The sequence below is a fragment of the Microtus pennsylvanicus genome, chromosome 14, assembly GCF_037038515.1.
Source record: "Microtus pennsylvanicus isolate mMicPen1 chromosome 14, mMicPen1.hap1, whole genome shotgun sequence".
In the NCBI taxonomy this organism is placed as follows: domain Eukaryota; kingdom Metazoa; phylum Chordata; class Mammalia; order Rodentia; family Cricetidae; genus Microtus; species Microtus pennsylvanicus.
Window position 1 is genome coordinate 38,977,988 of NC_134592.1, and position 26,422 is coordinate 39,004,409.

Here is a 26,422-nt window from a genome sequence, read left to right on the forward strand (position 1 = left end):
CAAGTGCCTTCACCTGGTGAGCTCCTCATCAGCCCTGAAGTGCCTGGTCTTAAAGGAATTCTCCAATTCCCTGTCCCTACGACAGGGAAAATTACCACTTATTTTCTTTGAGTCTTAAAAATCTGTCTTGTGGGGCTGGAGGGATGGCTCAGTACTTATGAGCACTAGCTGTTCTTCCAAAGGTCCTGAGTTCAATTCCCAGCAACCACATGGTGGCTCACAACCCTCTGTAATAAGATCTGGTGCCCTCTTCTGGCTTGAGGGCATACATGCAGGAAGAACACTATATATAATAAATAAATAAACCTTTAAGAAAAAAAAAATCTGTCTTATTTGGTATGGTGTTTAAGCCTGTAATTCCAGAACTCTGAAGGCAGGAAGATCATCACCAGTTACAGGCAGCGTGGGCTACAGAGAGAGACCCTGTCTCAAAAAGCAGCAAAACAAAGCTTAGTCTCAAGTTCAACTAAACTGAAGTTATACAGTAGGATGCTCAGGGAGACTGCCATGTTACCCATGACCAGCTAAATACCTGGCCCTGGAAGAGATGTTTTCCAAGAGATGGCCGGGAGCTGCAAGCTGTCTGCCTTGAGTGCTAACCAGAATCATGTTCCTTGGGGAACAGTTTGAGACACCGTGGCTAATGAGGCTGCCCTGTCAAGGAGACAGGCAGACCAAACATTCTATTATCGTCAACACACAAAAAAATTCCCTACCTGGAAATAAGAAAAGTGAATTTTACTATATAAGTCTTTTTTTTTTTTGAATAGTAAATCATGTTTGCTTTTGAGTGAAGAAGGCTCTGATAAAGTTAATTCTCTTATCAGATTTTTTAAAAGTAACTATTTTGTGTCAGGAATAAACCCAATTCATTTGTTTTCATGTTTGCCTTGTATTTTCCAGTCATTCATCTGTATAAAAGCAAATAACAAGAAACAGGATTCAGCAGCAAAATTTTCGGGCCACCCATGACCACTTTTGGTGACATTATTGTGACCCTAGAGGATGCGAGGAGTTGATGACTTAGCCAACTAGGTATTCTGAAAGAATCAGCTTGCAAAGCAATGCAATACAAAGGAAAGTACTGTACAGACAGCTTCACTTCTGAATGTAGAGGAGGAAATTTTATTAGGTAAAAGCAATGGATTTCAAAACGTAACAAAAATACTGTACGTAATCCAAAAAATTCCACTTAAAATAATGTACAGAAATTACTCACATTATAATATGCACTTATGCCGCTTACAGTTATTATATTTTGTTACACTTGCATTTAGTACAGTCAAAGTCAAGCCATTTTCTTTGGTAAATCTAGTGCAATAAACAGTCAAAAATTGTTTGAATCTTTTCTATCTTGATCAGGTTCCTTTAGTTACTGGTATTTTTTCCCTCTATTTTCTATGTATTTTAAGATGCCTGTGGTCTGTATGCTTATGCACCCCAGAGAGATCAATCCTGGTGGTGTTTCATCTCTAACACTGGTCTAGACTTTTTGTCTTGCAACAGTCATATATTTGGAATATTTTTGTCTGTTTGTTTGAGACAGGGTCTCATGTCGCCCAGGCTGGCTTTGAATTCACTCTAGCCAAGGCTGGTACTGAACTTTTCTTGATCCTCCTACTTCCCCACCCAAGCGCTAGGATTGCAGGCATACATCACCATGCCTGCTCCAAATCTGAACTCTGGCCAAGTTCTCCTCTTTGCTCTTTTCTCCTCAATCCCCATTATCCTTTAGGGTGGACTCTTTCTAATTTTTCAGCCAGTTTCCAGAATGAGATTTAAGTTATTACTACCTCTAAGTTACATTTTTTAAATAAATTTATTTTTAGATGAGGTCTCATTATATAGCCCTGGCTAGCTATATAATGGAGATCATTACGTATACTAGGATGGCCATGAACTGACAGAGATCCGCCTGCCTCTGCCTCCTAAGTGCTGGGATTAAAGTGTGCACCGCCCACAGCTTTCATTCCTTAGGACAGATTCCTTTGTGTAACTTTATTAACATACTTGAAGAATTTTGCATAAAAACAAAGTAAGCATCAGAACATTTTAAATCACACGTACACACACAAAGAAGCAATAAGGAATTAGTCACATAGTTGGTAAAAAGAAGTATATTCACAATAGGGAAATAATATGGTCATAAGATTCATGTGGTTAAGGAGTATGTGTAGCAAAGCGTTTGTAGTCATAGCTGGACTCAACTCTCACTAAATCTCACCTGAGGAAAGGCTTTTCATGACGTATTATCATTTCATTTAGTACTTAGTTTTCTTTTGAAATTTGAGGCTGAGCAAACACTATACATAAATTCTGAGATTAACAAAAATTTATTCTACGTTATGGGACCGTATTGCTAAGTTCTGAAGAAGAAAACAGTGTATGGTTTGTGGAAATCTACTACTACGGAATAGCGCTCCTCTGTTCAGGAGACTTTTAGAAGGAAGCCTGACTGATATTCATAAGCAGGCGTGTGACTGGCACACAGCGAGGAAGGAAGACAGTATTACATTTCCATAATGCCGCATCATCTTGTTAAAGAACTGGTCCTGGATTTTCTTTTCTGTACCCATTTCTTATTACTTACACTCTAACAGATATTTTTAATATCCTTTTAAATTGCTTAACTACATTTCATAATATATAAACTATAATTCTGATCGTTATGAGTTTAGAATGTGTTTATGGGAATATGTAATTATTTCCCTGTATAGTGCATTTACAGAGGCCTAGCAAGCCCTTTATTCTAGAAGGGAACCGTGGCTTCAGTACTGATGTCATGACTTTTACAGTCACGTTTCTTTAGCAGATTTCCCGTAAGTACTAGGAGAGTCACTGCGAATCAGCTTTGTTACGACGTGATCCCAAAGTGATCTTTACTGAGTTTCCTTGGATCTTTGTAACTGGAACTTGGGGGCTGATGGCGTTTGTCAGGAAGACAGAAAAGATGGCGCCACGTCAGCTCTGCTTTCCTGGGTCTGCACTTAAAGCTTATCTGCTGAAGAATGATTCTTCCCCATGTCCTCTCCACAGTCACATCTGCCACTTCTCCAGAGGCTTAGAAGGCCCTATGTCACCACTGCCACACAGAAAAAGACAAAACTCAAGAAAAAAAACATCACAAGGCAACCGCTCTACAAGACAACATCATGCTAAGGTCAGAATATTTTCTCTTTGGCCCTGGCACGCTGCGGAGGGAACAGAGTAGGAACAAGAGAATAGCCCTTAGAGCTTGAACTTACTTAAAGTGTAGTCTTCAAATGCAGGGCACCTTTTAGCTTTGTTTCTGTATGGTCTACGTAAGCATGGCTCTGTGTGTGTGTGTGTGTAACGACGAAATGAGTGTCAGATGAGGGGAGCAGGGCAAGAGGGGCTGCCCTTCAAATGAGATAGTATTGCAGTGTTTTTCTAATGATGAATATGACTGAAATGATGTGATGAATTCGACAGTTCGTGGTTTTAATCCTCGCCATCACTCCAGCACGACTTCCCACAAATATTGGGTGTATATTTTGCAAATGAAAACCAAGTACAAACATGGCCGGGAATAGTCCTGGGTTTGTAACTCTCCTAACCTGCCCCCCGATATTGGGCAAGGTGATATTTTTGTAGGAATGTTTTGCCCTAATACTAATATCTTTTTTTTTTAATTAGCCCCTTAAGATATTTTTCTCACATTAGAGGACATATCTGAAGCATCTGAAGGAAAAGGTGATCTTCATAATCTGGGTGCTTAGATCTGTTCCATCAGAAACAGCAATGTAGCTGTGTGTTGACCCGTGCTTGTGAGATGAAACTGGGAGGTGGAGGCAGGGGGATCACCCTGTTCAAGAATAGGCTAGGCTCCCTGAGGCCCCATCTTCAGAGCAGAACAAAGCCCTAGCTCTGCCTATTCACTCGACAGAGCGAATACACAGGTATAATATTGGTTTAAGCGGAATAACAGCAATGTTAAGTACAGCTTAAAGGTTGTATGTTTAACTCCAGTCCTTTCTGAAATAGGTCATTACAGACTACTATGCAATTTTCTTTTTTGTTTGTTTAGTTTTTTGAGACAGGGTTTATTTTTGCAGCCCTGGTTGTCCTGGAACTTGTTCAGTAGACCAGGCTGTCCTTGAACTCAGGGGTCTGCCTGTCTCTGCCTCCCAAGTGCTGGGATTAAAGGTACATGCTACCATAACCAGGTTTTTTCAATGGAAATTTTCTTGCATGAAATTATTAATATTCTTGGCTCTGCAATGTCTTTTGTCAGCTTCCTCAGGTACTAGCCTTTCCTGTGATTTTTGTACTTAGCTCAGTGATTAGCACATTGACACATTAGAATAAAACCAAGTATCGAATTGTAATTTTCATCATCTTTCAGTGTTAATGACCTTCTGCCCTCCATTGATCTGTGGACTTTGATACAAAGAAAATCTCTCACTACTAATCTGCCTCAATGATTTGGTTCTCTTGCCATAAGGAAGCTCAAGATTTAAACTCAACGCTAACTTCAATTATGTATGTCCGTAAGGGCATATGTTAGTAATCAATTGGTTCAAAGTTAGCATGGGTTTACAAGTTGTTTCTGTCATCTGGTTAGTTTCTATTTACCAATTGTCACTGACAGACATAAATATTAAAATCCTTCTCTTTTGGCCTTTTCCTAAAAAGCTAAATTACATCTGTTTTTGAGACTATATCCATCATGTGTCCTAGAGACTGACAGGGAGCAGTGCGGAGCGGGCCATTTGAATGACCAGTCATGGAACATTCTCCATCTCATTGACGTATGGTAGCTAAATTATTAAAGTGGCAGCTTTAGCATAGACTGTTGTATAGACATTGAGTAACAGCTGCAAAGGTCAGGATCGTACTGCTCTCCTGAAAGCATTGTCTTGAGTGCTGCTGGACTGAGGTGGTTGTGAAGCTGCGACCTCCTGGGGTCATCGTTCATTTCTCTTGTAAGACCACCTTTGAGGAGCTTCCCAGACATCTACAGATACTCTCATAAATGGAGTTACACATCTTTAGAATAACCGCCTTTTGTTTTTAAGCAGTCCTTTGATAAAGCAACCACACTATCCCAGTGGGGGAGGGAAATAGTGAGTTTCTTACCCACATCTATTAGAGCAAAAAAGAAACTGGTTATTGTTATGTTTTTTTTTCCCCTTGGGAAGATTTGTTCAAGGAGTCTGACTTCAACTCACCAGTTCCATACCAATACAAGGAAACAGGCTGGTGGAAACTAAGACACACAGGGCAGGCACAGGGGGAGGAAGGGAAGCCCACCACCAGAGACCTGCTGCAATGTGAATTCAAGCTAACTTTCTCGGATAACTAACTATTCCACGAAATGTTTTGAATTTAAATGAAGCAAACCAAAACATTCCTCAGCATTTCATGTCTACAACATTCCAATGGAACATTCATTTGCTTTCTGCTTTCGTCGTCACCTCACCTCAGATTGTTCTTAAGTACCCACTAACCAGCCACCTTACCAGGCATCACAGATGAGATGACCAAGGAGCACAGCCTCACACGATCTTTATCGTGTGTGCTATGCTGAAAAGGCACTTCTTTGTAGACGGAACATGAGTCTTCATGATTAAGAACAAGAGCGTAGCCTACGCCAAAGATTAAGTTCAAATTCCAGGTCGAATATAGTTTGTGTGGCTTAGGAAAGATAGTTTTTGGACATTGGCCCCCTCCCCCCATCTGGAAAATTAGTATACTTACCACAAAGGGAATGAGAATCAATTAAAATTATGTGTGCAAAACATCTGAATATAGCATGCTGAAGAAATGGATGCTCCAATTATCGGGAGCCTGACTTTGGGCAATGTTCAGCTTCAAATTCCTCCTATGAAGGATGGCATCACTTGTGCTAGTTTCTTAGTGCCCATGTCTATCAGACCTAGTTCCCTGAGCTGAGCTACTGAGCACTGAGGACAGGACTCTCTGAGAATATGCTCCCCTGCAATCCTAGTTAGTGGTAGAAAACTGGCATTTTGTCATTGGGAAGGACTTATACAGAAAAAAAGAGGACGGTGAACAAAGCTGAGGAAATGATCGAAACACATCAATGGGGTGGGGCAGCTCTTTTCTTTCTTTTAAACAACCTGTGACATGGTATCACGTAGTCCAGACTGGCCTCGAACTCTTGGTGCTCCTGGTTCAACCTCCCAAATGCTGATTTTCAAGTATGTGCTATCATATCCAGTTCTTAATGATAAAGTCAGTTCAGATTAGGAATGTCAAATTTTAAACTTTTCAGCTGCATATACATATTTGGGTCTTTTTCTTTTAGCATTGGTGTTATCTCTTTTTGTTAAAAAGGGCAGTTTTACTCTTCAATATTACAGCTATTACACTGGCTTTTAAGAAGATTTTTTTCAGAGATCTAGTAAATACATAACTTTATTAGTGATATAAAGGGATATCGCTTAACCAGTGAGAAGTTACCACCAACCACCTCCACCTGGCTCTTAGGGGCACATCCTGGCCATGCTTATAACCACGATCCCACGGGGTATTTCAGCTACAGTTGGATTAGCCTAATCAAGACCTGAATCCTACACCTTCTCCTCCTCCAAACTCCATATATCGGTTTTCACTCAATTTTACATCGCGTTCATATTTTTGCTTCAAGTTGAAACATGGACTTTCAATCCTATTGTCGTGCTGTCCGCAATAGTATCTTTCATTTTTCTGAGACAGGGTCTTACTATGTGAACACCAGTGCAGCTCTGAACTCAAGTGGTAGCCTTGAAACTAGCCTAGCCTCTTGCATGCTGGGATTTCAGGCACTCAGTTTAATTATCCCCCCCCTCCCTTTTTTTCTTTTTGTTTTTCAAGACAGAGTTTCTCTGTGTAGCCCAGGCTGTCCTGGAACTCACTTTGTAAACCAGACTGGCAACAAACTCAGAGATCGGCCTGCCTCTGTCTCCTGAGTGCTGGGAGTAAAGGTGCCTGCCACCACCACCCGGTAGCTTAAATTCTTTTAAAATGTTTTGCTTAGCCGGGCGATGGTGGCGCACGCCTTTAATCCTAGCACTCGGGAGGCAGAGGCAGGCGGATCTCTGTGAGTTCGAGACCAGCCTGGTCTACAGAGCTAGTTCCAGGACAGGCTCCAAAACCACAGAGAAACCCTGTCTCGAAAAACCAAAATAAATAAATAAATGTTTTGCTTAGAGTCGAATTGTTCATTACTTTATATTAATTAAGCATTTGCTATATTCCACGATACCCATGTGAATCATTTCTCTGAAAAACTTTCACTTCAAAAATATGGGCAATTAGCTGGGTATGGTGGTATGATGGAGCAATCCCAACACTCCCAAGGAGCACTAGAAGGATGGAACTTTCCATTCGGCCTCTTGCTGTACAGAGCAAGCCCCTGACTCAGAAAACGAAGAACCTGAAAGACCGCGAGAAGCTGAGCGCTGCAGCTCCCATCTATAACTCCTGAACCTGGGAGGCTAACGGCAGAGGAGCAGCGTGTTCCTGAGGCAAGCCTGGGTTAGGCAGTGAACTGCAACATGGACGGGGAGGGATGAAAACCAGTTGAGTCCTGGTCTTTTGTTGCCTTGGTTCTACTTTATTAAGTTCTGAGGCCCAGTCTTTAAGAAATCATAGATCCACGTTGTAATGTCAACCTTGGTAGAAATGGATTATTTCTCCCAGATTTTTTTTTTCTGTTTCCAAAAGGGAAACTTCACACATAGCTCAGAGGCAGAATGGCTGCCCTGGTACATCAGGGCTCTGGGTTTGATTTGGAGGGCCAGAGGGGGTAAAAAATCTAATTAGACTATTGTTTAAAAAATTCCAGAAATGGGACTTCAAATAAAAAGTGCCATTAAAAGAGGGAAAAGATGCTATTCTTCTCTGGTCTCTCTTTTCCTTTCCAGGTCTCAAAAACACGGATCCTAAATGTGTGATTAAAGGCCTTGTCATTGTCCTCACAGCCCAGGGAAAGAGAGAGGGGTCGAAGGCAGAGGAAGTGCTGGATGTTTTCCATCCCCCTTAATTTTACAAGCTAAGTAACTTTTTATTTTCTTTTTTTAAATTATTATTATGTATACAGTGTTCTATCTGCATGCTTGCATGCCCGCCAGAAGAAAGCATCAGATCTCATTATAGATGGTTGTGAGCCACCATGTGGTTGCTGGGAAATGAACTAACTTGGGGTGTCTGGAAGAGCAGCCAGTACTCTGAACCTCTGAGTCATCTCTCAGCCCAAGCTCAGTAGCTTTTACCTGAACCCTGTCTTGTTAAAGAAAACGAACTGTACACTCTACTTGGAGAAACCTGTGATAACCTGTAGCTTAATTCCCCAAAAACACGCATACTATACAGCATGAAATAGAAAACACCATCAAACATGGCTTTTCCAACTGTCACAACTGGGTAAAGTTAGGATACATTTGCTTCCTAATTTATTAGTTGTTAGCATACACTAAATACTAACTGAAACCCCTCTCCCTCATAAGAGGGGTCCCCTCCTCAAAAAGAGATATTTAAAAAGTGGGAGAGCCCTTGCAACAGGAATTCTGACAGGGAAAAGTGACCCCCCAAATGAAGCCCCCCCCCCCACTGTATAACTTGACTTTGTCTTCCCTTCCTTTACACTGGCTCTTTAATGTCTGGCTTTGTGAGAACACTTGTCAGGTGTTTCCCGGTAATCCAGGTACACATCTATTTTCTTGTCAGTTTTAAGTACTTGTTAAACTATTAGATCTAAGAGATTTTAAAATGAGTGACCTTTCAGCTTTTCCCATTAACTAATTCCCACGATCTCCTTATGTTTTTGTGTCTCTCTTACCAAGATCAGGTTTCAACCGGCTTGGCTTGCGTACCCTCCTGTCCTAATACTTCACCACACGCCATCGATTTGTGCGTGCTCGAGTACTTTCAGCTAACCCTGTCCTAGCCAACAAGTCTCTCAGTTCTCTTGGCAACTTGTGCTTTTATGCAAATAGCATGTAAAAATATGATTTGTGTGCCTTAAAAATATCGAGAGCAAGAAGAACAATCCTTTTAAACTACTATCCACAAATCAGAGCCATACTTTTAATCCCTTTTAATCTAAGAAGGGTGTTTCAAGTAACTCACGTTAAAAGGCACTCTAGTCTCCAGATGTGTTTATTGGTGGGCTGCTTCGCCAGTGTTTTAGCTCATGTGTAACTGATGGTTCTAGACCCTGTCAGCAACCGACAGTATGACTGCGTCACCTGACAGTAGACTGCTTCCAGTTAGATGCTGTGATTAGTTAAGAGTCCTCAATCTTGTATCTTTTACAGAAGATGATATAGAAAGCATAGCGATAAACTGCAATTTGCCACAACACGCTTCCTCCAAATCTTAGTGTAAAACACGACACACCTTTGTGCATTCTACTTTTATAGAACAACCAGATTTATAGTTGATTTCTTTATTTTATTAGATTTATCAATATACATGGCAGCTTTTTCAATCTCAGTTCCAAAGTAATTTTAAAAATGAAAAATAATTTTTCCTTAAATGTCATATTCCTAAAGAGCTATTAAAGTCTTATTTAAAAACAAAATAATTGATAAACTAACACACTTTAGAAATCAGAATATTTTTAAATTAAAATATTTTAATGAATACAAGATGTCTTTTTAATTAACTATCATAGTTAAATTCAGTATCACAAAATGAAATGGCTTATCCCCACTAATTTCTCAAGTGAGGAAAAGTCATTGGGATTTACACTTAATATAAGTTTTAAATGTGATTATTAAATGATAATATTTTATCAATTATAGGAAATGTTCATTTATAGGAATTTCCTTAGGTCCATCAATCTTAGGCCAGGATTGAGCCCATGTCCACCTTTAAGGTTAGATTCAGTGCACCTCACTTGCCTAAGCTTGTCAATTTAAGAATATGGATTTCATTGATAAGGGAGAATGAACAGTAGACACCCCACTATACAACTGACAAAAAGACAAAAAGGCAAAAATAAAAAACCCCAAAAAGCAAAGCCAAAAAAGAAGCTAAAAATGAATAGGATAGTTTTTAAATAATTTTTTTAAAAATTTAAGTAGGAATGGTCAATGATCTAGGGTTTAAAATTTCATAGGATAACCTTAAAATCAAAGTACATAGAAATAGTGAAATCATTACCTTATTGGTTAAAAAAAAAATACTAGTTTAATAGTCATTGAAGGGATAATAGCCACTTACAGTCTACATTGAAAAGTAACTTTAATGGTAGTTAAGAAAACTACGAACAAAGAATGCTCTTAGAAACATCAAAAATGATAACATTTAATGCCTAAAATATACTTAAGGTCCTAAACAAAAATGTTAAAGTAAAAGGGCCATGAAAAGTTTCCCCAACACTTCTTGTAAAATCAGTGTCTAAATAGCTCATCTCCTTTCGCTTTGGTGTCCTGCCTATCAGCTAAACATTCATACAGTAGGAAGCCCCTCAGGTTCTTTTCAAATGCTTGGCATTATAATGTGATCTCATATCCTTCCTCAAATTAAACTTTGCTCCACATATTCCACACGTATAGAGATGAACATCCATATGCTGCTCCAGTTGCTCATTATTTGGGAATATCTGAAAGCAGACCTGGCATATAGTCTCGCCAGCAGATAAGTGGGAAATCATATGCCGTACATGGTCATGTTTTCGGAAGTTTCCTTGATCACAAATGGAACAGACATACCTGGCCATGCCTTTGTGCATGTCATTGTGCAGACGCAACTGCCGCTCTCTTAAAAACTGCTTTCCACATGTCTGACACACAAACTGCTTTTCCTTAGTATGAACAGTATAGTGTTCTCTCAAATGACAGCGCTGATAAAATCCTTTTCCACACAGATTACAAAAATGTTTTCGTCTGTGATCTCTTTCATTTTCTTCCATGATGGCGCTCTTAAACATATCCTGGTCTAGGCAGCTAGACATATGCTCGACCACTAAGTTTTCAGTTTCGAAACGCTGGCCACAATTGGGACACCGAAAAGGACAAGCAGAGTGTTTAAATAGCTGCTTTTTCTGGATACTGTTTATTTGGTAATGATTGTCCCTGAAATCATCTAGCATTTCAAACATGTCTCTTATCTCAGACTGCTCATCAGGATTCTCGTCCATGTCCATCTTCTCGTCGGCATTTCCCAGCCCGTTCATCGTCAGATCCTGAGGTTCTCCACATCTCTGAGCATGCTCCTGAAGCTGTCTGCCCTTGACAAGTATTTGTCCACATTTACCACATGCACAGATGTTTTCGATGTGTTTGGCTAAGTAATGAGATGACAGGTCCTCCTCGGTTATTGGGAGCCCACACAACTCACAAGAGGCATTGTCAGCATCCTCTTGCCCTGGACTGCTATTGGTGGGGGGTCTCATACCTTCTAAACCACTTCTTTCATCCACACTTACAGACATCCGAGGCTTTAGGGTTTTCCTTCCACTCTTTTTAATGCCGACATCTTCCTCAACATAGTATCGATAAAACGGCTCTTCGGGTTCATCTTCTAACTCATCATTGTCCGTGGATTCATTGCAGTCTTTGTCAGCAACTTTAATGATGTTGAAGTCTTTCATCTCATCTGTAGGGATATCTTCCGGCTCCATCTTGATAACAATTCTTTTCGTCTCGGTGGCTCTACTTTTGTCTTCACCAGCCACCATTCCAGACTCCACTGTGCCTTTTCTGCCTGCAGTGGTCGAAGCTGAATCATCGGGCGCCTGGCTGGCGTCTTCTCTGTATTTGTCTGTCTGTGCGGAAAATGTTTTGGAAGACTCCTTTTCACCAAGTTCCGCTTTGATGTTACTATCTTTGCCATCTCTAATATCTACTATTCGGTGGTAAGCTCTCGCCGTGCTTTGGTATGAATGTCTGTTAGTGCAGGTCAGCACATGCTCGTCCAGTAACTTCTCACAGCTGAAGCCAAACCCACAACTATCACAGGTAAAACTCCGCCCAAAGCGTCGTGACACACGTTCTTTTGGAGTAGATAACTTGGACACAGAGCTTTTTTTACACACATCAAATATTGGCTCAGGAAAACTGGCTAACTGTAAAGATTCTTCGTCGGGCTCTCTGTTATGTGGTGTGTTCACCGTTGAGCTGGGCTCTGCACACCACCTGCTGGCTTCGGTGCCATTCCTCGCCCCCGTGTCTTCGTACATCCTCACCCCAAAGATCATCTTGCTGTTCTGTTTGCTTGAAGCGGAAGACGAACACTTTGAACTAGAACAGTCTGCGTCCTGTATGTCTTCTAAGCAGTCAGGAACGTTGTACAGCTGTAGGTAGTTCATTGCCACCTTGAACTGCTCGAAACTGGAAGGAGCAGTCATAATCTTTCCTAAATACATGAACTGCAAAATGAGATCAAAACACTCAGCGCTTATTTTCATGTTGCTGAGATTCAGCTGTGCAGTACTGTGCTGATGGTTCATGAAGAACATTCTAAAATAGGAGCTGCAGGCAGCCAAGACCGCTTTGTGTGCCTGGAAGTAAATGTCGTCGATCGCAATGCAGCAGTCACAGAGGAAACCCCACTCTCTCTGGTTGTTGAGCTGCTGAAGGACATAGCTGCTGTGGCTGGCCTTCGCCATCTTCTAGTAATCAGACCTACGTAAAACAAAAACGACAGCCAGACATCAGGCAGGTGCTTTCAATCAAGGCATGGTTTTCTATGCTAATGAAGCAAAAGCCAGTAATAAGCCTAAATTATTTTTTAAATTTGAAGACAAAAAAAATTAGCTAACTATTCAATTTTCTCATATTGAACAACAGGCACCAAGAGCAAAAAGCTTAACATTTTTAAAGTTAAAAATGAGGCAGAAGCAAGCAGATCTCTACAAATTCCAGACCAATCTGGTCTACACAGTAAGTTCCATGCCAGCCAAGGCCACATAGTGAGACCTTGTATCCAAACAAACAAGAAACGATGCATGAGGACCCCTGAAACCCCATCTTCAAAAAGCTAGGTACCGCTGCATCTCTGCACCCAATAGACTTGCTGGTGGGCCAGCCAGCCAGCCTACTTATGAAATTCCAAGTCAACGAGAGACCCGGTCTCAAAAATAAGGTAGACAACACCCGAGGAACAATGCCTGAGGTTGACCTCTGGCCTCCATATGCGCACACGCACACACACACACACACACACACACACACACACACACACACACACGCCCCTATATACAAATGAACATATACACACAAAAAACTGTCTTCATGCTAGGGGAAAAACACATACTAAATTTGAAAGGGAACAGACATCTTAAACAACAGAACACACGAACAACAAAAGTAAAAGTAAATAAACAACTTAAAAGTTAATAATTTGAGTGTAGAGCATTAAAAGCCTCTTCAATGATTTGATATTAAGGAACTGTTGCCTATCTTTAAAGTGTGCTAAAAACAAGTATTCTTTTCTCAAATTTACTTTGGGGTTTTAAAAGTTATTTTATATGTACCACATACTTGCCGGAGCCTGTGGAGGTCAAGGAGGGCATTCAATTCCTTGGAACTGGAGTTAAAGGTAGATTAAAGTACCTATGAATAAATGCTGGGAACCCAAGCAGGGTCATCTGCAAGAGCACTAAGTGTTTAACTGCTGGGCCATCTCTCTTGCTCTCTACCTAAGGTTTTGGGGACAAGAGTTCTACCATATAATTATGAGAACCTCAGACTCAGACGCCTACTTCAGTCTCCTGAATACAGGATCACACATGTGAACCCTTATCAAAGCAGGGCTTTAAGTGTTTCATTTTTTTATTTGCTTGAAATTTTCCACAGAAAAAAATTTATTAGGGCTGGAGAATGGCTTAGTGTTTAAAAGCATCCCTCCAGAGGATCCATGTTCGATTCCCAGTTCCTACATGGCAACTTCACAACCATTTGTATCTCCAGTTCCAGGGGATCCAATGCTCTTTTCAGGTCTCCATGGGCACTGTACATATTTGGTGCACAAACATACACACAAGCAAAAGATGAATACACATAAACTAAATCTTTTAAAAATAAATCAAAAATTCTATTAAAAAAATCTGCTGGGTTTGGTGGCCTAAGTCTTTAATCCTAGCACTTGGGAGGCAGAGGCCAAGTAGATCTCTGTGAGTTCCTGGCCAGCCAGGACATACAGTTAGACCCTGTCTCAAAAAACAGGAAATAGCCGGGCGGTGGTGGCGCACACCTTTAATCCCAGCACTTGGGAGGCGGAGGCAGGCAGATCTCTGTGAGTTCGAGACCAGCCTGGTCTACAAGAGCTAGTTCCAGGACAGGCTCCAAAACCACAGAGAAACCCTGTCTCGAAAAACCAAAAAAAAAAAAAAAAGAAAGAGGAAATAAAAAAGCTGGATGGTGGTGGTGCACACCTTTAGCCCCAGCACTCAGGAGGCTGAGACAGGAGGATCTATCTCTTTGAGTTTGAGGCCAGCCTGGTCTACAGAGCTAGTTCCAGGATAGACTTCAAAGATAGAGAAACCCTGCCTTGAAAAAAATAAAAAGTATATTGATGAATGAAGGCAGCAAATGAAGGGGCAGAAACAGAACTGCTAACACTAGAATTATATAAAACAAATCTACACAATAACACAACTGAATGCAAAGGGTTAAAAAGTATAGAAAAACACTGACCCAAGCCCATTTTAAGTAGGGTGAGATTTTGAGGTCACTGGTCTTCCCACTGTATGATTCACAGTAACTTTTTTTTTTTTTTTTTTTTGGTTTTTCGAGACAGGGTTTCTCTGTGGTTTTGGAGCCTATCCTGGAACTAGCTCTTGTAGACCAGGCTGGTCTCGAACTCACAGAGATCCGCCTGCCTCTGCCTCCCAAGTGCTGGGATTAAAGGCGTGCGCCACCACCGCCCGGCCTTCACAGTAACTTTTAATGAAAAATAAAGAGAAAGGGCTGGAGAGATGGCCCAGAGGGTAAGAGCACTGGCTGCTCTTTTTCAGAGCACCTGAGTTCAATTCCCAGCAACCACGTGGTGGCTCACAACCGTCTGTAATGAGATCTGGTGCCCTTTTCTGGCCTGCAGGCAGAACATTGTATACCTAACGAATAAATATATATTTTTTTTAAAAAAAGAGAAAGAAGCAAAGAGGACCAATAGCTCTAGAAAAGACCTTCTAGTATTAGCAGTTGTTGAAACTGAAAACACCTGAGAGGAACCTAGTGATGCCCACACACAGAGGAGATGAGACTGAGCGAGGAGGCAGGGCAGACAGCGCTGGAGCCCAGTCCTGCTCTCCCATTTGCAGCCTGTTTACCACCATTCGCCCAGTATCAAGGCGGGAATAACAACTACAAACACAGGGACTCACACGGTTAATGTGAAAAACGTGGGGTTTGCCTTGTAATCATTAACGGAAACAATACTGGCTATGGTTCTAACGGTTGGGCTGGCGGTGTTTATTTGAACACCAGGAGGAGGTAAATCTAACTAGATAACGTTTCCTTCCAAGTAAGAGCCAAATGACAGAGTCAAAAAATTCTAAGACCCGTTCTTATCCAAAATGAAAAACAATGATTTGGCCACTAACTAAAGTCAACTATATATGTACTTCAATTAGTTAAAACTCATATTGTGCATTAACGAAAACAAACACTACACCCATTGGTACAGCCTCTAAAGCACTTTGATGCACGCTTTTTCATTCAATAAATCAGTCATTGTATACAGTGACTGAGACCAGCAAGGGCACCGGTATCCCAAAGACCATCACTTGAAGGTGTTCTCTTCCCAAGATTAGCGACTTCTCTCAGCGTGCAGTCAGGAAGTGTCTGCTCCATGGAAGGCAGCCGGTGCTGCCGGACGTAAACCCCACTGCATCTGTGTGTCGCATCCTCACGTCTTCCCATCCTACTGTGAGATGCTGAACAAGGGCTAAGGGAGTTTTCAGTGCTACCCCTACAATTTCCAGGCAGACCTACAATTATAGTTCCAGCAATGTTATTATTTATTATACAACTTTATTATCTACTTGTAAAACTGATTTTACCCAGAGAGTGGGGGCTGGGAGGATCTAAATTCTTGGAAGACTTTTAGCTGATCTCTTTCAAGTTTTGCATTACACTCATATAAAGCAGCTGGGTGTGGTGGCACATTCCTTCAAGCCAAGCACTTGGGAGGCAGAGAAAGGAGCCCTGAATTTCAGGTCAGCCTCATCTATAGTTCCAAGATAGCCAGGGCTACACAGAGAAACCGCTGTCTCTAATCCCTACTCCCTGCCAAAAAATGGTATAAAGCATTTACTTTTATTAAACAATTAACAATTTCACTCAAATTCCAAAGGTTTGCTTTCAATTTTTTAATTTATACTTAAAAGAAAAATGTTGGGATGGGGCGGGGAGGGGGTAGAGAAGACTCAATGGATGAGCACTTGTTGCTTACAGAAGACCTGGGTTCAATTCCTAGCATTCACACAGTGGCTCACAACTTGCCTGTCTATAACTCTAGTCCCAGGGTATCTGAGGCCTTTTTCAGACCTCAGCAGGCACTAGGCACACAACCTCTATGAGGGAAAACACTCGTACACAAAATAATAAACAGATAGAAAAGAAATGTTCATGGGTGTGGCTTTAATTCCAGCACTGGGAGATCTGTGAATTCCAGACCAGTCATGGCCAGAGTGAGACATGGTCTCAAAGCAAACCAAAATGTCACCAAAATTTAGTGAGCTTTACATTATGTAGCTTGTCAAGACGTTTATTTACATAAATGGAGTCCTTACATTTCACCTGCTCCGGTTCTCGTTTGTTACCAGCTAGCTATCACTCAACAGAAGTAAAACCCTCAACTTGCATTCCAAGGTCTGACACCCAGGAAAGTACTCCAGCAATGAGGGGGCAGGAATCCAATACATCCTACAACACAACAAAAATTACTTTGAAAGCGTTTACCAGCTAATTTTAAAAGTCAAAAACGGTCACGAAACACATCAACTTTATTAAGCAATTCAGTAGATCTAAGCCCAAAAGTCTTATTTCACAAAAAAGCAACATCTCTGACGATTAAACATTAGATCAGGATACAGTAAACTGTGCAAACCAGGCACTGGGACTACTGACAGGGACTCCTATGTACCTCAGATGGTATTAAAATTTCCTTGGTACTATCCAGTGTGGGCTTCTGCAAAGACCATCAACTAAGGACTGGGTGCGGGTCCTTGAATTTAGGTGCTATCGTATAGGTGACAAGCCTCATCTGAATGATGGCTGTAGGCTGTAATGTGGTTTTATCTGTCTTTACTGGTATGGTCCCTACATACTATGTAGCTTTTTTTTTTTTAAATTTAAATACAGGCTCTTACTAGCCAAGCCTGGCCTCAAACTTGATTTGTAGTAGTAGAGGAGGATGACCTTGAACTTCTGACCCTCCTCCTTCCACCTCCCAAATTCTACAATTACAGGTGTGCAGCACCAGACCTGGTTTGCTAAGTGCTTGGGCCGGAACCCAGGGCCTCCCGCGTGCTAGGTAAGCAAGCAACGAGCTACACCCCCAGCCTTGGAGAAGCCATCGTCAGGACACTTCTCACACAGTAAGATTTCAGCAGTAATTCATTCCATGGCTAAGTTTCTTAAATGGTAAATAATAGTTTTTACCTGATGATGTAAGCATCTGTAAATATGTACGTAAAACAGCGGTGGCACACACCTTCAATCCCAGCAGTTCCACACTGCCAGGGGTACATAGGGACAGAGACAGACAGGCAGACAGATAGACACACACACAGTCCAATTTCTAAAAGGAACAAAAATTTTGAGGTTCTCTGTTTAAAACTTGTGGAAGCCGGGTGGTGGTGAAGCACACCTTTAATCCCAGAACTCGGGAGGCAGGGGCAGCTGGATCTCTGAGAGTTCGAGGCCAGCCTGGTCTACAGAGTAAGGCTCAAAAGGTCTACCAGGACAGGCTCCAAAGCTACACAGATAAACCCTGTCTTGAAAACCCTAGATAAATAAATAAATAAAACTCGTGGGTATAACCAGTTGTAGAGATTACTAAAGATAAAAGGTTTTACTTTGAGGCACATAAGAGAAAATGCCAAAACACTATTCAGTATTTAAACCAGGCATTTTGGCTAGCTATTAAATTCAGTACTTAGTACAGGAAGTTCTGAATTTATAATGGGATAATGTTCCAAAACTTATTTTTAAGTTATTTGGAATCTGAAACACACATTCCCATAGAAACAATGCTATAAATGGTGGCTCAGTCTCATGCTCACACCCAAAAGTCTGTTAGAGCCATCACGTGCCCCATATCAATCTTAACAATGCTTGTGTCATTAGTATTCACTGATCTAAGGAGCAGTACGGTACAGTAATGACCACTATACTGAGCTCTCAGGGACAGGGACAGGCTTAAAGGCCTTAGTGTTCCTGTGCCCAGCAGTCTTCCCACATGGCTGGCACTTAGCACGTTTGTTAAGTGAAAGGGGAGGGGAAAAAAGTTCGGGAAACAGGCACTGCTAGATATGGGTACCAGTTCTACCCGCTTGGTAGCTCCCAGGAAGCCTTTCCGCCCCCTGTATCCTACTCCTCAACCATCAGAGCAGGTCAATCACCCTCAACAAAGGGTTCCTGCAGAAACTAGGAATGACAATGTTAATGTCATCACACTGAACACCATTTACAAAACTTCACGCAAAATCAAGTTCAACTTACTGTTCTGCAGATGAGAAGGCAAACTGAGGCTCTCAGGGGGGTTAAGCCATATGCTCAGTCACAGTTTCAGTGGCTGTCAGGGTTAAACCTGGGTCTCCAGCCTCCTGGCCTAGGCTCTTCCTATTCCTAACAGCTCCCCTGATTCCTCCTGCTCATCACTAAGCATTGGTGACATGCAGGAACTGTCTGCACTTACACACCAGACACCCTCACATTTCCACTCTTGCTGGAGACTGTGGCTTATTGGTTGGCTGGTGTTTCTGCTGCCTACTCAAGCCAACAGCGGTCACTTCTAAAAGGTATGCTGATCTGCTGTCCACCATTTTAATCCCACAGGTTGTGAAACTAGACAAAAACTCGGTAAAACAAGCTACATAATTGAATTCTTTGAGGTCCTATGTACTATGATAGTAGGCAACCAAATTGCCTTCTCTGGCTTCTCGGCAGGATAATGGATAATAAATGTGACATCAAGCAACACGAATGAACCATTTCTGTGGTTCAACTGGATCCCAGAAAAGAAATTCGTCCACACTAAAGGCAAAAATAGAGTTTTGAATACTCTTTTTCTCTCCAGTACAAGAGGAAAAGTATTTTATACCTCCATTTTTAACCCCCTATCCTAGAGGCAGCATAGCCATTTCCTGAACACCAGAGGGCACTGTAGGTGCCTCTGACCTGAAAGCAGCCACCCCAAAGTTGGTCCCCTTAGCACAGATGTCTGTATTGTTAGGGTTTGTGGCATAGGACTCTACTTATTCCCAAGTGTTGTCTGCTGTAATTTTGAGCAACTGACACAGGCCGCTGGCCTATCCTTTATCTTAGAACTGAAGTGTCCAGTAAGTGCTGCTGAGTATCCTGCCAGGCAGCTCTTCCCAGTCATCAGTCACTTTCCTTCTTCCAGCAGTCCTGGAAGTCTAACAAAGTGTACTGCTTCCAGTTCTGCAGCTCCTGTGCTTTCTGCTTACTTCTAACCAAAATAGTGAAAACGCCAATTTTTTTTTTTTGAGACAGGGTCTCACTATGTAGATCAGGCTGGCCTCAGAGATCAGTCTGCTTCTGCCTCCTAAGTGTTGGAATTAAAGGTATGTATCACCACACCAACAAAATTCCAAATTTTTATCTAATTTAGATAAATGAAATAAAACAATAAAAAGTATCTATTCTAAGCACAATTCCATTTTTAAACCTTAAAATCTCTTAAGATTTCCTCAACCCCAAGCCCTTGAGTGAAAGCTTTTACTTCACAGTACATTTCTAGGGAACCCTGGTTGAGCCATGATGAAGAGGGACCTCTTTTCCATGCTCCAAAAGCCCAACATCAGAGTCAAATGATAGAGCATCTAAACCGGAGGCTGTGTCAGGCTGTATGGTCCTTGAGAACAAGGTGTCACGTCAGTCTTGACTACAACCTCTAGCTTTTAGTAGTTACTTGACATGTGGCTGTATATTTCTTTTCTTTTTTTTTTTTTTTCTTGGTTTTTCGAGACAGGGTTTCTCTGTGGCTTTGGAGCCTGACCTGGAACTAACTCTGTAGACCAGGCTGGTCTCGAACTCACAGAGATCCGCCTGCCTCTGCCTCCCGAGTGCTGGGATTAAAGGCGTGCGCCACCATCGCCCGGCTATGTGGCTGTATATTTAACGAGGTTTTCAAGGAATAAATGTTGAAGTGGGCAAGTCTTATTCTGCTTATCAGTTTTCGCTTTGGCTGTCACTGAAACTTTTAAATCCTTGTTGACAACTTACATTCTTTGTCAACTGATTTTCACAACACCATGAGATAGGTTCTAAACTACCCTTACTTTTATGAATGAAGAAACAGGTGTGGCAGTTAACTACTCATCCTGTAAACAAAAGAGGGGGCTGAAACTCTAACTCCTGATTCAAAATGCAGTGTTTCGGTCTCTGTAATCCAGACACTTCCTGGGTATGACTATTAAGTCGGTGAGGAGCCCCTCTGGGACACTCTAAGCCTCCCACTGTCACACTTTCCATTACTGTAAAAGCTCCCGTGGTTCTTGCACTGTCTTATCTGGCAGGCAGGCAGGCAGAATGCACCCCTCCCTATCGCCTTTTCCATCTGCTGACCACCCATCCCACCCCCACTGCTGGCAATTTCAAGTGGGAAGGCGCTCTTCAGTTAGCTCTTAAACAGACAACATGAATCTCACACAGAAATTTATTATTTAATATTTTGTGGGGTTTTTTTTTGGGGGGGGTCTCGCTAAGTATCCTTGGCTGGCCTTGAACCTATGGGAAGTCCACTTGCCTCTGCCTTCTGAGTGTTGGGATTAAAGTCATGCACCCTCACTCTGCTATCCCTTAACTTTTAATACTCATTATATTTTACAGTGCTGAAGGTTGAACTTAGGGCCTCAAACAGGATAGACAAGCACTCTACCACTAAGTTATACCTCCAGCCTTGAAGCATGATTGAGAACAATTTATATTCACATAATAGTGTTCCAAAAAAGCGTGTCCTCAACACCCTTAATTAAATTTGTGTGCATTAAATTTGCATGTGTTGTTTTCGGGCTTTATTAGAAAACCAACTTCACAGCTCATCTTTCTTGAATACACCAGGTTAAGTAACTTTTATACTTAGACACGCACCTTAAATATATGAAATGCCAAATGAGAGTAAAATTTAGGCCAGAGTCCTTGCCGTGCTCCCCTGCAGTGCCCCCCCCCCCCAAACACAGTTAGTCCTTCCCAGGTCGTAACCTAAAACAACGCAGTCATTAATGTCCCCTTCCTTCTGATTTCCTTCCTATCATGTTTGTCTGCAGCTTTGGAGGCTGATCAAGAGGAAGCCGCACCATCACAAAAAGACACAGGGATATCTCAGCAGTGGTTTTAGAGTCAAGTATACCCACTTATTCCCAATGGTAAGGTAGGAAGCTCTCTACAAATGAAGGGTTTGTTTTAATGAGTTTAGCCTGCATATATCAACCAGATAATAGATTGATCGCAACACTTGCAAAGGATGAGAGGAAGCCCACCAAGGTAAACTAAAACAGCAGCCCTATTAAACATAAAAACTTACACGTTACTAAATTATAGAATTTGACATCAGCTCAATGCAATAAACCCTCCCTCCTTTCCTGCTCCCTGTCAATTTTCACCAATCTGAGCTCTGAAAAGAGAACAGGAGCCTATGAACAGGAACAGGCCAGAGCAAGGCACAGGCAGCAGCAATTGCGCAGATGCTGCCTTCATATTATTAAAGCAAGGAACGGACTGTTCAGTGATTATCTCTGGGGAGTGGGAGTCACAGCAGCTTCCCTGTTTTGTATTTTGTGTACTTTAGTACAGGTTGAATTTTTTAAAGAACATGCATTTCTATCATTGAAACAGGATTCCACCCAGCACTCAGGAGGCAGAGGCAGGTGAATCTCCCAACCTGGTCTACAGACCTGAGTTCCCAGGACAGCCAGGGCTACACAAAAAAAAAAAAAAAAGAGAAACTCCAGCTCAAAAAATAAATTAATTTTAAAAAAAAAAAGGAAGGAAGAGCATTCCTTCCTACTTTAAGGAACAATGGATAGAAATAAGCTAATTATGCTCACAGAAGAACATATGAAAGAACAGTAAAGCATTTCCACTATTTTATTAACAGAGACACTATCACAAGGAAGCATCAAAAATACGACAGAGACCAAAGTGAACCCTGGAGCAGATGTTTCACAGGTCCTCCCAAGACAAAAGACTGCAGTCTAAAAATATTACTTAGCATTTCTATCATAAATGTCCCATCCCCCTACCCCTCGCTTTAGGCAAAGATATAGTCTGTCCTGGCTAGAGAGGAACACTACCCTCTCCCCCCCCACACAAAGGGCAGCAATACTTTTTCCTGAATGTTAAAAATTAAAAAATGGTGTTGCAAGAACACTGGACACTTTGAAAGGGGCCTCATTGTACCAGAAACTGACAAACATGGAGAGTGAGGAAGCAGAAGGCACAAAGCTGCAGCTACCACAAAACACAAGGTCGTGAGCAGGCTTGGCAGCACAAACCTTTAATCCTAGCGCGGTGGAGGCAGAGGTGGGTACACCTCTCCGAGTTCCAGGCCAGTCAGTGCTACAAGATGAGACCCTGTTTCAGAAAACAAAACAAAGTCACAGGCCTGTTATCCCAACACCAGTGAGAGGCTGGAGCCGGAGGATAGAAAGCTAAGGCCAGTCCTGGGCCAAAAACCAAAGTCTAACTTAAAAAAAAAATCAAGGGGGGCTGGAGAGATGGCTCAGTGGTTAAGAGCAGTGCCTCGTCTTCCAAAGGTCCTGAGTTCAATTCCCAGCAACCACATGGTGGCTGACAACCATCTGTAATGGGGTCTGGTGCCCTCTTCTGGCCTGTAGGCATACACACAGACAGAATATTGTGTACATAATAAATAAATAAGTATTTAAAAAAAAAATCAAGGGCTGGAGAGATGGCTCATTGGTTAAGAGCATTGCCTGCTCTTCCAAAGGTCCTGAGTTCAATTCCCAGCAACCACATGGTGGCTCACAACCACCTGTAATGGGGTCTGCTGGCCTCTTCTGGCCTGCAGGCGTATACACAGACAGAATATTGTATACATAATAAATAAATAAATATTTTTAAAAAAATCAAAACAAAATAAAAAACAGTCAACATGGTGCTGCATGCCACTAATTCTAGCACTTAAGAGGCAGAGGCAGGCAGATCTCTGAGTCTGAGGCCAGCCTGCTCTACAGAGCACACACAGAAAGAGAAGGAACACAAATACACACACATGGTCAAGAAGCTATGCTTATGCCCTAGTTAAAAATGGGTTCTTTTCTGACAATGATGTACCCACCACAAGCTCTGGATCAAAACAGAGTGCTCCTGATGTTAGAAATTGGAAGAATTTAGTATCATGAAAACAGACTTTGGTTTGTTTGGTTTTTTTCTAATTATGTGTTTATGTGGGGGAGGGGTATGTGCACAGGAGTTCCCTGGAACTGGAGTTACAGGCAGTTGTGAGCTGCCTGATAAGGGGGCTGGGAGCCAAATTCGGCTCCCCGGAAGAAAACCAAGTGCCATTAACCATTGAGCCATCTCTCTAGTCGCAAGTTTTGTTTTGTTTTTTAAAGTCCAGGCCAAGTCCAGGTTAGCCTCCAACACCCAATCCAGCCTCTAAAGTGCTGGGATTATAGGCATGCACAAGCACACCCTGTAAAATTTTGGTGTCAATAGTGAAATCCTGTTGTTAAAATGGTTGTAAGATGCTATAGCCAACACTGTACCGTGGAATTCCTACTTATTAACCTTTGGAAAGACATTTCACCTCTTCCCCACTTTGGTTCCATCTATTTCTTTAAGAGGAAGAACCCCGCGTAGCTCCTAATGCCACTCAGTATTGCTGAGACTTTAGGAGATAACAGCAAGTGATTCAAAAGGGAAGTTTACGGTTCTGGGCAACCGACCGGCCACCATTCAGGCTTCAGAATCCTGCACCTCCATCTAGATCACATCCATTGGAGGTGACAAAGTTAGAGAATCTATTTTATACCCCTTTCAAACCAAGGTTGCTTTAATGTTATCATAAGAACTACATCGTTTCCCCAAAACTGCTTCAAGGTGCCTCGAACTTCGGCTCAAGAAGTTAACTCTAAGTTGTCTTATGAACACAAAACCAGGCTTGGTGGCTCATGCCTTTCAACCCAGAATTTAGGATTTCCTAAGGTAGACAGACGTCCAAGCGAGCCTGGGCTTACCTGGCCAGACCGTGTCTCAAAAAAAAAAAAAAAAGAAATGCTTGGAACGCTTTGTGGATTCCAGTGTCAAAGGGAAAAATGTTGCCGCAGCGATACGTACTGTACGGAGCTACATTCTGACCAGTGGAGAATCTACGTGTACCTTCACAGCGACAGTCGACTCGACTCAGGAACACGATCACACAAATACAAATACTCTAGCCCCAGAAAACAAGGACTTTCATTAACCTGCTCCTGACGCGTCCGGAGTTGGAAAATGTCTTGTCAAGCCGTCCGATCACGTGGACGCGAGGCTCAGGTGGAGAGGCAGCCGGGGAGCGGCAGCTGAGCTCAGACCCACGCCGGCACGCTCCAGCCGCAAGGACTCCCGATCGCCACCCAACTCGCTCACCGCCTCTCCCAGAACTTCTACTTGTAAGCGCCCACCACTGGAGGCGAAAAGCACTTTCTTTTCGGGAGTCGGGGGTGAAAGTAAAAAAAAAAATCTCGTCCACAGAAAAATCCCCAACCCCCCGAGACCTACCACTTTTGACCCGAACAAAAAGCGTGTGTGCTGACGAGAGGGGGTGGGAAAGAGCGAAGCAGGAATCCGCGCGGCCCAGCCGCCTCCTCCCTCGGAGCGCGCCCAAGTCTGCGGCCTCCGGCTCCGGGACGCTCCCCTCCCACCGACCGCCCGGCCGCAGCTGGAAGTTAGCGAAGCGCGCTCCGGGCCCGTCAATCAAGCGCGGCCTCCCGCCTCCACCTCCCCCTCCCCCACCCCAAAATAAAATAAAAGGAAAAAGAAGTAATTTGGGAAGTCGTCTGGAGAGGGGATTCGTCCCGGACCCGGGGAGGCCGCGCGCACCGGACTGACCACCGGCACCGAAGCAGGCGGGCAGGCTCAGCAGCCCCCCGCCACCGGATCCTCGCCGCGCGCCCTCCGCGCTCCGGCTTCCCCCGCACCGGTCGCCGCCGCCGCGGGCCACGCACTCCACGCCAGGCCCGTGGCCCGGCTCGGGTCAAAGTTGCGCAAATCGCTCCGACGACTGGCAGATACTCACCGGGCGCGACGGGACGCGCGGCTGCGGAGGTTTTCGGGAGTTTCGAGCGGCGGGGCCGCGGGGTGAGCGGGCGGGCCGGCGGAGGCGAGGGGCCGCGGGCTGCAGTTGACGGCGCGCGGCGCTCGGCTGGGCTGCGCCGAGACACTCCGGCTGTGCCAGGGACTGCGCTGCAACAAAGGACTTCCGCTGCCGCACAGCCGCGCCTGCCGCACCGCACTGAGCCGGCCCCGCTTACGCGGCGACTCCGGGTCTGCCCACCAGTTCGCCGCGGCGTCCGCCAGCCTTCCCCTCCCTCTCGCCCGCCCACCCACTCCGCCGCTGGCGGCTAGGGGCACCCGCGGTCGCCTGTTGGTTGCAACAAGTTTCTGCGTCGGGGCCGAGGAGGCTGGCACTGCCCGCAGCAGCGCGGGCGCCCGGGCGGCGGCTGGAGCAGCACTCTCGCCCCTGTCCCCTGGGTCGCCTTGGCCCTCCTCCTGTTTGCACAGCTGGACGCCGCTGGGATCCTCCCGACTCCCCCCCGGGGGCTGGATGCTGCTCGCCTATGCCCAGATATCAGACCCCTGCCCCGCAGGGCCCCGCAGTTGGGCCCGCCCCCGCGCTCCACCCTGGACGCTCTGGGGGCGCTGACACCCTCGTCCCGTCCCGCCTGAAGCTCGTCCGCTCGGGGTCGCCCGTTCCCCGCGCCCCTCCACCCCTCCTCGCGCGGGCCCGCCGGCCTGTGGCCTGAGTCACTTCCCCCGCCATGCCCCGCCCGGCCCGCCTCCTGTCCTGGCTCCCGCCGCGCGCGGCTGCCTGCCCCGCGCCCTCACCCCGCTCCCGCCCCATCCGCGGGTGCATCCCTTGCCCGTCCCCACCCAGGGCCGAGGGGGGCACCCGTGCTTTTGCACACGCCAGGGGGAAAGTCCCCGGGGTCACGCGGAGGCGTGTAGGGGAGCCTGTGACGCTCAGGCTTGTCCCCACACTTCCGCCTCCAGTCACGACTGGGGGGACCGTGGCAGAGGCGCCCGAAGCGCTC

At 43.9% G+C, this 26,422-nt stretch overlaps 1 protein-coding gene across 4 annotated transcripts; it reads right to left on the bottom strand.

Moving 5' to 3' along the window:
- Positions 1–1,102: 1,102 nt before the first annotated feature.
- Zbtb1 (zinc finger and BTB domain containing 1) lies at positions 1,103–25,545 on the bottom strand. Of its 4 annotated transcripts, none has more exons than XM_075948325.1 (3): positions 25,408–25,545; positions 10,686–12,599; positions 1,103–3,082 (listed from the first exon to the last, which is right to left on the bottom strand). In XM_075948325.1, exons 2-3 carry the CDS (start codon positions 12,581–12,583, stop codon positions 3,037–3,039), a joined length of 1,944 nt encoding a protein of 647 aa, XP_075804440.1. In that variant the 5' UTR covers positions 12,584–12,599; positions 25,408–25,545; the 3' UTR covers positions 1,103–3,036. The 4 variants fall into 4 exon arrangements, with proteins under 4 accessions (XP_075804440.1, XP_075804438.1, XP_075804437.1 ...); XM_075948323.1 differs by lacking the exon at positions 1,103–3,082 and adding an exon at positions 24,596–24,815 and having other exon boundaries at positions 9,400–12,599; positions 25,408–25,538; XM_075948322.1 differs by lacking the exon at positions 1,103–3,082 and having other exon boundaries at positions 9,400–12,599.
- Between the last annotated feature and the right edge of the window lie 877 nt (positions 25,546–26,422).

Excerpts from the sequence above, each read along its gene's own strand:
- Zbtb1 (XM_075948322.1), bottom strand. The coding sequence starts at position 12,583 with ATGGCGAAGGCCAGCCACAGCAGCTATGTCCTTCAGCAGCTCAACAAC.